General features: G+C 41.8%; 1 protein-coding gene across 1 annotated transcript in view; it reads left to right on the plus strand.

Moving 5' to 3' along the window:
• Positions 1-15,114, plus strand: part of LARP4B (La ribonucleoprotein 4B) — a 70,790-nt gene that overhangs the window by 36,143 nt on the left and 19,533 nt on the right. The window contains exons 3-6 of the mRNA XM_081931718.1: positions 3,442-3,589; positions 3,692-3,853; positions 5,855-5,936; positions 8,217-8,353. Coding sequence (XP_081787844.1) covers positions 3,442-3,589; positions 3,692-3,853; positions 5,855-5,936; positions 8,217-8,353 — 529 coding nt within the window. The remainder of the gene's footprint in view (positions 1-3,441; positions 3,590-3,691; positions 3,854-5,854; positions 5,937-8,216; positions 8,354-15,114) is intronic.

Consider the following 15,114-nt stretch of genomic DNA (forward strand, 5'->3'; position numbering starts at 1 on the left):
CTCCAAAATGAAACTGGCGACGTGACCATTCCTTCTTTTGAAATGGGAGGATACCCTTACCAGTTGCTAGTACAACAAAACAGTGATATCTGGGGATGGCAAGATAGAGATGAAGGATATGTAAGTATTTCACCATCATAATTTGATTCATCAGGCACTTTTAAAAAGAAAGTTGCTGTAATCCAAGGTGAAGATTTTGATTTGATGTATGATGTTCTAAAACTCCAGCAGTGTTTCCATTTGTTTGAGTTAAGCCACTGTCAATTGCTAAAATGGAGGAATACATAACAGCACATCTTGTGTGTTGTGGCAGGCATACACATCTCTTTTGTTGCCTCTCACCTCTGAAGGTTGCCACAAAGTTGATATTTACATCTTGCTGTAACATTCTCCCTAAAACAGATTGGGTTAAATTTTAATACATTATTGATGAGCCGATTTTTATCATTGCTCTCAGAAGTTTGAACTGGGAAGTAAATAATGGTGTCCCTATACCTGCACTCTTATCTGAGAGCTAAAGGACGAGGATTTGAAAACATCTTGCTACCATTACGTTGTAAAATTGCTTTTAGCCATTTGTGAGCGGTAGCTTTGTAATGGTGGTCGGGGTCTAATTGAGGGCACGTAAGAAGGACTTACTTCTGAGTAGGCTATATATGGGATTGCAGTGCACATGTCTAATCTGGGCAATTCCCTGCTCCCCAAGCACTGTGTGTAGAGAATTACTGTAATGCTAACTTGGTTGCTGTAACTGCTTTGAGCTTGGGCTGTTGCAGGATTTGCTGCCATGTTTCCATGTTGAATAGAGGGGTGCATTTCATTCGTTTTTTTCCAGAGTTTCTTGGGGCACACCTAACTGTTGGAAGCTGGACAGCACCAGCGCTCTTTCTCTTAATCCTTTTTTGGATTTGTGTTTTACTTTTCGTTACGGCCTCTGGTAGTGGCAGCAGAGCTCCTCAGTGGCAGCCAGCCAGCAATATTATGTCCCTGGAACATTGCTAAGCAAGAGGTAGCATTGCTTGATTGAGGCTGGGAGGACTATGGGGGGAATACTCCCAAGGCTCAAGTCCTATGCCCTGCCAGGAATAAGCTCCATCAAACACAGTGGGATGTGCTTCTGAGTAGATGTGTGCAAGATTGCATTGAAACTGAGGAGGGGAGTCTTCATCATCACAAACTTGAGCTGGCTATCAAGGCCAGCCAAAACTTGGGTGGCCCCTGCCCTTTCCTAATGTAAAGGAAGACATGACTCCTAGAGTTGGAAGGGACCCTGAGGATCATCTAGTCCAATGCCCTGCAATGCAGGAATATGCAGCTGTCTCTTACAAGGATCGAACCTGCAACCTTGGCATTGTCAGCACCATACCTACTGAGGTGTCCGAGCTTAGATTTGTTTCTAGGTTTGTTGCTTAAAAACTATAGAGCAATGATGTTTGGAGTTTTGCAGCAGTTGTTACTGCTAGGGTTGTTATTAAGAGAAATACCGTATTTTTCGGCCTATAAGACGCACCTTTTCCCCTCCAAAAATGAAGGGGAAATGTGTGTGCATCCTATGGGGCGAATGCAGGCTCTTTGGCTTCAGCGATAGCAACGCGAAGCCTCCGAAGCCTGCGCTCCGGAGGCTTCGCGTTGCTTCCGCTGAAGCCAGGAGAGTCTGCTCTTTGAGGCTGGCGGTGGGGGAAAGCAGCGCTTCCCCCATCGCCACCCCCAGAGGGTGGGGGGCAGCGGGAAGGCGCGCAACACCTTCCCGCTACTCTCCAACCCAGCTTTGAGGCTGACGGCAGGGGAAAGCAGCTCTTCCCCCATCGCCAGCCCCAGAGGATGTGGGGGCACAATTGGGGTCGAAAAGCCCGCAGGAGCCGTGCTCTTTAAAGAGCGCCCTGCTCTTGGGGGCTTTTCCCCAAGGAGGGAGAAGGGACTGACTGGCCGAGTCCATCCCTTCTCGCTCCTGTGGGCTTTTGCGGGAGATGAGGGAATTCCCCCACCTCCCGCAAAAGCAGGCAAAAGCTGTGCGCTCTTTAAAGGGGCTGCGGGGCTTCTGCTGGCTTTTCTATGAGGTAGGGGAATTCCCCCACCTCATAGCAAAGCCCGCAGGAGCCGCACACCCTTTAAAGAGCGCGCCGCTCTTGGGGGCTTTTCCCCGAGGAGGGAGAAGGGACTGACTGGCCGTTTCAGTCCCTTCTCCCTCCTGGTCGAAAAGCCCGCAGGAGTCGCGTGTAGATAGCTAGTTCAATCATTTATGACATGATGGAAATCTAATCTTATAGTGCCATCATCTTTGAGGACATTTTCATAGTTGTACAATATAAGCTATGAATCCTTCTTCATACCTTGCCTCAGCCCATGGGCTTGCTAGGGGGCCTTAAGAAAACTCGTATCAATCACTTTCTTTCCCCCTTCCTCTGTAATAAGAATATGTTTGGACATGCCCTTACAGAACTGGTTCAAAGATTATGGAGTTAATATCCACTTTTGATCTTGCCAATGCTTAGATTTACTTTTACCTATGGCTCCTTTTTTTTAAAATAATGTTTGTTTACTGCTCTGGCATGGCAGAAGGAACATTGCCTTCTATTTTTGACTAACCACAGCTTAGCCTTAAGTCTGAATCTGGACAAACTGGAGTTAATCTTAACTATGAAGCATTGTTTTAGTAAACTACTGTTAAAATTAACCACAGTTTAGGGCTCAGATATAACACTAAACTGGGATTATTATTATTATTATTTATTATAAAAAAACAGATAGAAGCTGCCAGTCTCTTCATACCTACACCCAGGCATGGGAGAGTGTTCGGATCCAAGGCTCACACAGGCTTCTCCTTCTAATGCTAAACCATGGAAGGAGGTAGCGCATGAATGTCAGACTTGCACAGGCCCATATTGGTAACACTAAAATGTGATTTAGTGTAACCATGTGAATGCAGCCACTGTTGAAAATCAGTTGGATGTCTCCATTTGGTGGGAAAAGTGGAGTATAAATCTGATCATAAATATAAATGAAGCCTGAGTGGTAACTTTCATAAATGGAGCAGAGCTTTCCTGACTCCTGCTACCTCCTGCAGCTTCCTGTGGTCCCATCCCAATTGAGTTGGGTCCTTTGGGAAAGGTGTAAGATTGTTATGGGGGGGGGGGCTGCCGATGGAGGAGAGACTTGTCAGAAATACCTCCTTACAAGAGTACAACAACTTGGAATCTAAGACAACTGATGTCACTTCTTTGAATATTCCATAGAGCTATACAAATGATAAATGTGAATGAATTTGCCTTGACAAGTAATGTAGGTTGAGTTTACATAAGCATCGAATGGTCTCTAGCCGCAAGAACTCTTATTCCACTGCTGTATATCTTTTAACCATTTGTGGGTTGCATTTATAATAAGGAACCACGTAAAATGACAGGCATTTAGTTAACAGAGCGTAACTCAATTGTTATTTCCTAGGAGTCGGCCAAGGTTTCTGAACTAAATCCTAATGCAAAAGTATGGGGGAATCATATGTTACATGTGGAAGCAAGCGGGGCTAATGATGGTGGCGTGAGCAAAACCTGGGAAGAAATAGCAGATCATCCACCAGATTCCTGCAAAGAAGGTACAATTCTAGCTGAGTGTGCTGGTCCTCTGAGCCTTTACTTTCTAATTTAAAGCAGATAAAGAATTTCTTGGTTTGTGACTCCTGCAACTTTTTCTGCAGGGTTGGAGGCCAACGGTGATGGTGACAAAAAGCACCAGAATGAATCGTTAACAGAACTGCAAGAACCATCACTGACAGCTCCACTGTCAGACCAGACAGATATGAACCCTTTGGCTCTAGATCATTCAGAGTATGAATCTATACACGAAAACACTCAGACAGGTAAGAAAGAGGAGGCTTCCTTATATGTCTTTTAACTGGTTTTCCAACTTACAAAATGACCCCCAGTGTTTATCCTAAATATGTCTTTGACAGGAACTTATAAATTACAAGCTACCAAAGAAATTTACCTGAGCAACACTGAATTATAGGCATTTGCTACAGAACAATCAACAGTAACAATAGTTGCTCGTACGAATCCTTAATGCATAGTCTGAAATAAGTAGTGCCTATTAATGTAACAATTTTACCAGCACATTTGCATGTATTTATATGTGGGGCTCAGTCTGCTTCATTTAGGACAAACCACTGTTTGCCCCCGGGCTTGTGACTACAGTACATTTAAAGAAATACCAGATTGATCATATGTACAATATTTCAAATGTTCAAACTCGCCTCCGTCATTAAAAAGCAATCTAAACTTTGAAGTCTCAACAGCCCAGACAATGCTTGAACCTTCAATGTCTTGGTTAGTGAATATATTTACTGGATGAACTGAGTATTTTATAGGATCACAGGTTGTAGTGTTGACATGTTATCTTGGAAGTCTAAGTTGTATAATGAAAAGTGCCTACAGTGCATAATTCAGGAGTGGTGCTCTCTAGTTCCCACCATCCCTGACCATCGGCCATGTTTATTTTAAATTTTTTTTAATGAAGATTGTGTTCTTTGGCAAAGGCAAGAAAAGCTGAATGATTCACATTATGCACATTTTATTTGCTTAATTCAGTAATTCTGCTTTTGCTGGTTACAGAGAAAGACAAACTATGCAGGGCATTAAGTCTGCTCACTGTGCAAACCACACATGACATCGCCTACATGGTATCAATCCTCCACAATCTCAGGGCTAGAAACGTGCTCTGCAGACTTCTGCAGATAGTGTCAAATACTGTGTTTGCAGGGTGTGAACATAGGATTTCAACCAATGCACAGCTCTACCATTTTGATACAGTATATAGACTGGGGATAGATACCACCTGCCTGGGGTACTTTCTGTTTTAAACTAATGTTATTGGGGAAACCTAATAACTCGTCTAGGGAAGTCACATTGCACAAGCATTTTTCTATTGAGCAAGCAGGCAGATAGCATTGGATGTTGTTCAGTGCAGCCTAACACTATAAGGAACTTTTCAAAACATTAAATAATTCTCTAATCCATCCTAATCAATTTGGAGCTCCCTACTGCTTTTTTTTTCAACTGATAATCTAAGTTTTTACTTAAAGAAATATAGCAAAAAGAATTTAGCTCTTGTGTCTGCTGCAACGTCTGATGGCAAGAATTTCCATTGTAGTACCAAACACAATGCTGGCTCATACACTTGCTGTTAAAATTATAATGAATAATGCAACTTTCTTACATAAGAGTTTCATGTTGGTCTTTGTACTTTGAAGCTAACAAATGAATATTTTTTCATATTATATCATAGTGCTGTGTACATATTTCAAACTTCTTTCTCCACCGTAATATATTTCAAGTTTTAAAGATGACGTTTGAGATACTTGTCTGCATTGAGTGTGTAAAGGGTGTACATAACAGAGCAGAAAAAATAAATACTAGAGGCCTTCTTGATAACTTCCAGATATATAAAAATCTATTCCTGTTCAAATATTTACATATTTTACATCACCCTTATTTCTTAAAAGCTATTGCAACTGGAAAGGAATCCTAATTAATTTGTCAGTTGTTTATGTATTGATGGTAATATAAAATGATTGTTGCTTGGCTTTTCAATGGAGCCAAGCTTTTCTAACGAGATGGGGTGGGTAGACTGTGGATGCAAGCGACCCTTATGTGTGTCTAAGCTCCACCAAAGTTTCTGCTGAGTCCATATATTTAGGATCAGATGCAAGATACTCTTTGTGTCATGAGTTGATATGAAGGGTACTTTATTTAACCTCTATTGCCATTGCGAATAAGGTGACTTTTGACACTTGAAGGAAGTGTCTTTTTATGAAGGCTTGGTTTCCCCCCGACTTTGTCAAACTCATGTCTTCCATTTCTAGGAGGTAAAGAACAGCTGCAGTCAGAAGGTCAAGAAGACTTGCGAGAAGTACTGAAAAAAACACTGGAGTTCTGTTTATCTAGGTAAGCATAACATGTATTCAGTAGTGAACACTCATGCTGTATTTATTTAAAGCATTTTTGTTGGTAGCAAGGAAAATAGAGATATATACAAAATAGAATTCTTAGATGCCAATATCCAGGTTTGGGGAAAAAATATTCTTGCAAAATATGCAGCAAAGCAAAATATGCAGCATAGAGAGAGACCACTCATTTCATAAGTTAAAAAAGGTTGATTTATATACTCACAAAGGACAGGTTCATGTGCTTTTCCATGCAGCATTCAGTAAAGGTTGCACAGGCAGTAAAATGTGGCTTAGTTATACTGGTGAAAGTTCCTAAATTATTGGTGTAGGAATTTAAGAGACACCTGTTAGAGTGATGCAGTCTGCGCTTGGAGCAAGCAGCTCAGATCTCACAAATTGAGCTTCTCAAGTAGACTGTGAGGTACAGCGATAAGGCTTGATTACCTTCCTCCCAGGTTGGAGGGGAGCGACATAGCTAAGCCTGCCAGGCCAGCTTACTCTCTGTCATCAAACTCTTCATGCATTAATTAGACTTAGGCATGTTGGTTATCCCACATTTTTATCCTGCTCTTCATAACAGAAAAGAAAAAGGCTTCCAGAGCAGTTTACAGATATTTGCCTTTTAGGATGATAGGTTAAGTCATGTGTGAGGAACCTTTGCCCTTTCAGATGCTGGTGAGCTACAACTCCCGATCAGCTCTAGTGAGCATGGCCAATGGGCAGCAGTGATGGAAGGGCAGTTCAGCAATATCCGGAGGGACACATGTTCTCCACACCTGGCTTAAGTAATCATTGCTACGAAATAAGTTACTACCCATTTTCACTGCTAAGTGTTAACGCAAGAAAAAAGGTTGTGGCATCTGGATTTAATTGAAGTTCATTATCCATATATAAAGTGGGCTCGGAGCATGGGAAGCATGGGAAGGAACAAAAATTCTACAGAGTAAATCTGTATGAAATCTATTAATTTTTTTCTCAGTTAAATATGTAATTTGTTTTTCTTCTTGCTTTGCTAATTTGCATACTGAAGATACATTGGGTTTTTAAAAAAACAAAGCTGCCACTCACTCATTCTATCTGCAGCTAGGTTTGTTTTCAGTGCTTTAGAAAACAGTAACTATTGAGAATAGATTTAAGTCCATTGTGGCTTGTCATCTGTAGCAGGAAGGTGGGTTTTTTTTGGGGGGGGTAGGGTTGGCACTGATACCTCCTGTATGCTGATTGTTTAATGTACGGAGCTGCTTGGCTGTTGGAAATCTTAACTGAGCTATTTTCAAGACCAAAACTTCAAATACTATCCATGCATGAGCCTCTGTGACACCATACTTAATTTGATGGGAGATAAAATATACCTCTCAACATCTGGGGATGACAGCTGGATAGCTCAGCTGGTTAGAATGTGGTGCTGATAACACCAAGGTTTTAGGATTGATCCCAATAAGGGACAGCTGCATATTTCGGCATTACAGGGTGTTGGACTAGATGATCCTTAGAGACCCTTCCAGCTCTACGATGTTTTGAACAAACCTTGTCTGTGTGTGAGCTATGGAGCTAAACTCAGCGCACCAGCTACATAGATTCATAGAATTGTGGAGTTGGAAGGGACCTCAAGGGTCATCCAGTCCAACCTAAAGTGGCCTATTATGGACTTGATGGATCTTTTTGCTATTCTGTTTCCCTAGTGCTGTAAAACATAGTTTTAAAAGTACCTGACAGGTGGGCTGTATCCAGTTTGGTGCACCTTATGTTGAAAATCCCTGCTTTTTTCTCTCTCTCTCTCTCTCTCTCTCTCTCTCTCTCTCTCTCTCTCTCTCTCTCTCTCTCCCCCTAGGCAACAAAGCTAAGATAGTTTCATAGGTAGCTGCTTCCTTCACTCTAGTAGCAAAGGGAATTTTAATTAAATACATGACAGTTCCTTAATACAGTCATACCTCGGGTTACAGACACTTTGGGTTGCACAATTTTGGGTTGTGCACCGTGCCAAACTTGGAAGTACTGGAATGGGTTACTTCTGGGTTTCGGCTCATGCGCAGAAGTGCTAAATCACGCTCTGTGCATGCGCAGAAGCACCGAATCGCAACCTACACGTGCGCAGACGCAGCACTGCGGGGTGCGGATGCTGCAGGTTGCAAATGTGCTTTCCGCACAGATCACATTCACAGCCCGAGCGTCCACTATACATAGATGTTGATCAATAAGAAAGTCAAATGCAACTTTTTCGCTTGTGTAAAGATAAAGAAAGGAGTTTTATAATGAAGACTCTGCTTTCCTTCAACAGAGAGAATCTTGCCAGTGACATGTACCTTATATCTCAGATGGACAGTGATCAGTATGTGCCAATAATGACAGTAGCAAACCTTGATCACGTCAAGAAGCTGAGTACTGATATGGATTTGATTGTTGAAGTGCTGCGATGTAAGTAATTGACAAAGCACCTATTTTTGACTTGAAGATAAATAGTGAGTTTTTGTTCTGTGAGGTGCATAGCATTGGGGGAGGGTTGAAGCCAGTGGGTGAGTGCAACATTTAGAAAACTGTACTTAAATGACAATAAACCTGTCATAGCAGTAAATTCATGCTGGGGGGGGGGGGAAACGACCTGCCATTTAATCTTCTGTTTTATACAATGGATTTATTCGAGAATGCCCCTCTGTCAAACTGTTCGACTTGGGTATCCAAATGATACAGCTGAGGCTTTCTGCATTGTTGCAGTTAAATGTATATTCAGTATGTGGCTTGTTTAGCTTCAGCCACTACAGGCTTTTCTAAGTGGAAGTTCTCCATGGTTGATTTCAGAAGATACCTAACAGGTTTCTGCTCCAGCACACCATTTGCAATTTTTATTTAGCAGTTTACTAATTAAACCTGTCAAACGTAATTTTTTTGTACCATGGCTAAAGTATTTGAAAATACCGGTAATTACCATTGGTGTGAGGCAGTTTGGAATCTGATAAGTGAAGTGCTTGATTGTCACTCCTGGTGATTTGTTTAGTATAGTACCAAAGAGTAGTATTGGAATGTACAAACAAAAAAAATTCCTTCCAGTAGCACCTTAAAGACCAACTAAGTTAGTTCTTGGTATGAGCTTTCGTGTGCATGCACACTTCTTCAGATCTGAAGAAGTGTGCATGCACACGAAAGCTCATACCAAGAACTAACTTAGTTGGTCTTTAAGGTGCTACTGGAAGGAATTTTTTTTGTTTTGACTATGGCAGACCAACACGGCTACCTATCTGTAATTGGAATGTACACTCTTTCATTTCAAAGTGGGGAAAAGGGCCATACAAGATGGACTTTCTAACAGAATAAGACTGGTAGGAGTGGGTTCCCCCCCTCTGAAAGGCTTCACTAAGACTTCCGGAGGCGGCGCAAAACGGCAATGGCGGTCCTCTTTACCCAGTGAAGAGGGGCTCCGCGAAAAAGGGTCGTCCGCTACGGCAAAGCGGAGACCCATTAAGATAAACCGTAGGCAGAGCGAGCCTGCGGCCGTGGGACTCGGCGGGTGCCAGAAGCCCCCCCAGAAACGAGGAAGGGACCTCGTAAGAGGCTCCGGAACGTGAACGGGGGAGCGGCGCTGTGAGTTCATCGCTCTTTTCGCGGAAGTGAAGCCGCGCTGCTGTTGCTGATGAGCGTCGACCTTTCTTCTTGAAAATCATCGGAATTGGCTGCAATTTACCCGTGAGTAAGGGGTACTAAAGATTGACTAAAGATTGATTTAAATTCGTTTAATTCGGCTGAAAACGGGAGGCGAGTAACAGGAAGTCCGCCTTCCGGTCCTGCTAATCAGAGCAAAGCAAAGAGCTCGATGTGGGCTGAAGCGCTCAAAAGAGACTTTGAAATTAGCATGAAGGGGCATTAACAGACTGTGTTCTTCTAGAAATTAAAAAGATTGAAGGAGTAAATCTGTTGGTTCATTGCGCTAAGGAATCTTCCCCCTATTGTGAAGTGACGTGGAATTGAAGGGGATAACCGAGCTATCGGACTGCCAGTGTTGCAAAGGAGTACTGTCAGGCTGCTGAAACTTTTTCTTAAGTACAAATTGTTGCATTGATGGATACACTATCGCCTTAATACTGATATTGGAACCTTTCCGTTACCTTGTGGCACTATTTTGAAACAGAACTATCTGAAAGCCTCCTTTTTGAACTTGGGGATTATAAAAGTTGAAATAGGAACTTTGATGGTGGAAAAGAAACTTTCTTTCTTATGAAAGCCCCCCCTAGTGGATTTGCGGAGGCATAGAGGTCTGGGAACTGTACCTTATTGGGATTTTTTGTGGTTTAATTGTTTACATTCTGGACTTGCCTTTCTCATGGATTGAAAGACTATTTGACCTTGAACAGAGGCAGCTGGGGAATGAGTGGCCCAGGGAAAACAAGAGCATCTAAAGCTAAGGAAGCTTTAGCTGAGGAAGCTAAAGAAAAGAAAAAAGATAAGAGAGCTGGGCAGCTTGTTCAAACAACGTTGACTCATCAACGCAGATCCTCGGTACCGACTGTGCTGACGGCGCAGGAGGAAGAAGTTGAAACGCTTGCAACAGAAGATATGGCAACTGGAGGAACTGATCCAGTCTTGAAACAAATCTTGGAACAACTGGCACTTTTGAATAAGAAGGTGGACGATCAGTCATCTAAAATTGACAGAGCTACATCTACTATCAGTAAGTTAACAGATCAGGTTTCCCAGCATACCCAGGCCATTGAGAAACTGCAAGGAGCTACGGCGGAGAACTACAAATTAGCTGCGGAAGCCAATCAAAAAGCTGAGCAAGCGTGCAAAAAGGTGGAGGAGATCAAAGGGGAAGTAAGACCTCTGAAAAGACAGGTAGGAGAACAGCAAGCCTACCTGTCAATGGTGGAACTGAAAAGTAAGGAATGTAATCTTAGGCTGAGGGCCGTCCCAGAGCTGGAGCAGGGCAACCTAGAGGAATTTTTGACGCAGTTGTTTTCTAAATTTTGGGGGGTTGAGGAAGATAAAGACTTCAAAATTGTGACGGCCTTCAGATTGGGAAGATCGGTTAAGAAAGACAAGTCCAGAGACTGTTTGGTTTGTTTGAGAACAAAAGAGGAAAGAGACAAGATACTAGGCCAACATTTTAAAAAATCTCTGGAAGTTGAAGGCAAAAGGGCAGAAATTTATAGAGACATTCCTAAATATCTGTTGGACCTTAGAGCCTCATATACAGACTTGGCCAAATTGTTAAGGTACAACGCAATCCCTTACAGGTGGGAATTTCCTCAAGGCCTATCATTCACTTATAAAGGAAAGAAGGTAAGAATTAAAACACCAGAGGACCACCAGAAGTTCCTACACGACAACGAGGAGGACCTCCAAAAGAGAGCTGCAGATTCTTGGCCTCCACCACCGGGATCACCACCAAGACCCGTACCATCTGGAGGCGGACCGGCACCACAGCCTTCGGGAACGGAGGACAAATTAGATACCCAACTGTGATATCTAAGAAGTAGACCAGGATGTCTCTACAGCTTCTTAGCTGGAACATAAATGGCGGGAATTCTCCAGAAAAACGGAGAAAAGTATTTCATATTTTGAAAAAAGAACAATTGGACATTATTTGCCTGCAAGAAACACATGTGACAAGACTCCACAGAAAAGTGTTAATTAATAAAAGGCTAGGCCAAGAATTTATCTCATCGGACAAAGTTAAGAAAAGAGGAGTGGTGATATATGCAAAGGAGAACTTGTCACCAAAATTCGTATTCAAAGATGAACAGGGTAGAATTTTGGCAATTGAAATTCAGACACAAGGAGAAAAGTTTTTAATTCTAGGAATATACGCCCCAAATGATGGAAAATCGGAATTTTTCAAGAAGCTGCATGAGACTATGCTGGACTATTTGGATTACAACAACATTATCATGTTGGGAGATATGAACGGCGTCGCCTCAGTGAATATGGATAAGTCGCAAAGCGCTAATATAACGAAAGACGGCAGACTACCAAAAACCTTTTTCGAAATGACTGACGATTTGGATTTGATTGATATATGGAGGATCAAGAACCCTCTAGGGAAAGAAGGAACTTTCTTTTCTGAGGCCCACATGACATGGACGCGAATCGACCAAATATGGATAACTAGAGGGCTGGCACCTAAGACCAGAAAAGTGGAAATCTGCCCAAAAACCTGCTCCGACCACAACGCTTTGAGAATGGAATTGAGATTAAATACAACCGGATCTTTCAGATGGAGAATGAACGACGCTTTGTTAAGAGATCAGGAGATTGTTAAGAAGGCCCAAAAAGTTTTAAAGGACTATTTTGAAATAAACTTAAAGACAAATGTGGAAAAAAGAACAATCTGGGACGCAAGTAAAGCAGTTATGAGAGGGTTTCTAATACAGCAGAACACGATTAAAAAAAGGCTCTGGAATGAAAAGAAGGAGAAGATTTTGGAGAAAATAAGAGAAGGAGAGAAAAAACTGAGATCCAGGCCTAAATCAAAGGAAGTATTGAGAGAAGTGAAGTTTTTCCAGGCACAATATTCGAAACTGATAAATCAAGAGGTGGAATGGAAAATTAAACAAATGAAACAAAGATCCTTTGAATCTGCTAATAAGTGTGGGAAGTTGTTGGCTTGGCAGTTGAAAAAGAGACAAAAGCTTAACACTGTTACAAACCTAGAGATTGAAGGGAGAATGGTTCAGAAACCCGAGGAAATTAGAAAGTGTTTCCAGAGATATTTCAAAGAACTTTATTCACAAAGGCCACAAAAAGGCTCGGAGGTGGACCAATTTGTCACAACTAATGGATTACAAAAAATACCCCAGGAAATGAGAGCAACCCTGAACTGTAATATTACAATCCAAGAAATTGAATGCGCCATTCAGAACCTCCAACTGGGCAAGTCTCCGGGACCTGATGGACTTACTTCCAAATATTATAAGGCATTGAAGGACTCATTGATACATCCATTGTTGGAAGTTTGCAACCAGATTATGGAGGGGAGGAAGGCACCGGAAACGTGGAAAGAAGCTTTCATCACGTTGATACCAAAATCAGAAACTGAAAAAACTCAACTTAAAAACTACCGTCCTATCTCACTCCTAAATGTGGATTACAAAATTTTCGCAGACATTTTGGCAAGCAGGTTTAAGAAAGTATTAAACGAAGTGATTCATAAGGACCAAGCAGGCTTTCTCCCTGGCAGACATCTATTTGACAACACAAGAAACATCATTGACATTTTGGAATTTTTACAGACTAACTCAAATACAAGAGCGGTGTTGATCTTTATTGATGCGGAGAAAGCCTTTGACAACATTTCTTGGATGTTTATGAAGAAAAATTTGGAAAGGATGGGAGTAGGGCGGGGGTTTGAAAATGGAATAGAAGCAATTTATTCAGAACAAAAAGCTAAATTGATAGTAAACAACGTGGTGACAGAGGAGTTCAAAATTGAAAAAGGGACACGACAGGGGTGCCCTCTATCTCCTCTGCTGTTTATTTCAGTCCTGGAGGTGCTATTGAACATGATTAGAAATGACCGGTTGGCACAGGGAATTGTGGTCGGAGAGAAACAATATAAACTGAAAGCATTTGCAGATGACTTGGTATTAACATTACAGGAGCCAGCCTCTAGTACTAAAAGAGCGTTAGAATTAATTTCTGACTTTGGTCGGGTGGCGGGATTCAAGCTGAATAAACAAAAAACTAAAGTTTTAGCAAAAAACTTGACAACTACTGAAATAGAGGAGTTCAGAAAAGAAACAGAACTAAATGTGGTTAAAAAAGTAAAGTACTTAGGGGTGTACCTGACCTCCAAAAATTTGAATTTGTTTAAGGACAATTATGAGAAATGTTGGTCAGAGATCAAGAGAGACTTGGAAACATGGTCAAGACTGAAACTTTCCTTGTTGGGCAGAATAGCTGCTATAAAGATGAATGTATTGCCGAAAATGCTATTTTTGTTTCAGGCCCTCCAGATCGTGGATAAGGTGGAATGTTTTGGAAAATGGCAGAGGGATATATCTAAATTTGTCTGGCAGGGCAAAAAGCCCCGAATAAAGTTTAAAATACTAACAGATGCGAAAGAAAGAGGGGGGTTTGCCCTGCCGGACTTGAAGTTATATTATGAATCTGCAGCCCTCTGCTGGTTGAAGGATTGGATTTTGTTGGAGAACACCGATGTCCTTGACCTGGAGGGATTTGATAATGCTTTTGGGTGGCATGCATATTTGTGGTATGACAAGGTTAAAGTTCATAAATTGTTCAAAAACCATATTGTCAGAAGGGCAATTTTTATGGTCTGGTCAAAATATAAAGACTTATTGGAGAGTAAAACTCCGAGGTGGCTCTCACCGATGGAGGCCAAAGCACGTAAAAGACTCAATATGGAGGCCCACTGGCCTAAATATTGGGAAATAATTGAAAAAATTGGAGATAAATGGAGGTTGCAGAGTATGGAAAAGTTAAAAAACAAGGTGCGAGATTGGTTGCATTATGCCCAAATTCAGGAAGTTTTTAAAGCGGACAAAAAAGTGGGTTTTCAGGAGGAAAAATCGAAACTAGAGACAGAGTTGCTTGAGCCAAAATCTAAGCTAATTTCGAGAATGTACAACTTGCTGCTTAAATGGAATACACAGGATGAGATTGTTAAATCCTCCATGATAAAGTGGGCGCAGGACTTGGGGCATAACATTATGTTTGAAGACTGGGAAAGGTTATGGAACACCGGAATGAAATTCACGGCATGTACTGCCTTGAAGGAAAATATTATGAAAATGACATACCGGTGGTACATGACCCCAGTCAAGCTTGCAAAGATATATCACCTGTCTGATAATAAATGTTGGAAATGTAAAGAAGAGGAAGGGACATTTCTACACCTCTGGTGGACCTGCCCGAAGGTGAAGGCCTTCTGGGAGATGATACATAATGAACTAAAAAAGGTGCTTAGATTCACCGTACCCAAGAAACCGGAGGCCTTCCTCCTGGGCATGGTAGACCAGAGGGTGGCCAAGAAAGATAGAACTTTCTTTATGTACGCTACTACAGCAGCAAGGATCTTGATGGCAAAGCACTGGAAGACACAAAACCTACCCACACTGGAAGAATGGCAGACGCAGCTGATGGACTATATGGAACTGGCTGAAATGACTGGCAGAATTCGAGACTCGGGAGAAGAAGAAACGGAGGAAGTCTGGGGAAAATTTAAG

This window comes from Podarcis melisellensis (genome assembly GCF_964234715.1).
Source record: "Podarcis melisellensis genome assembly, chromosome: 12".
Taxonomy (NCBI): Eukaryota; Metazoa; Chordata; class Lepidosauria; order Squamata; family Lacertidae; genus Podarcis; species Podarcis melisellensis.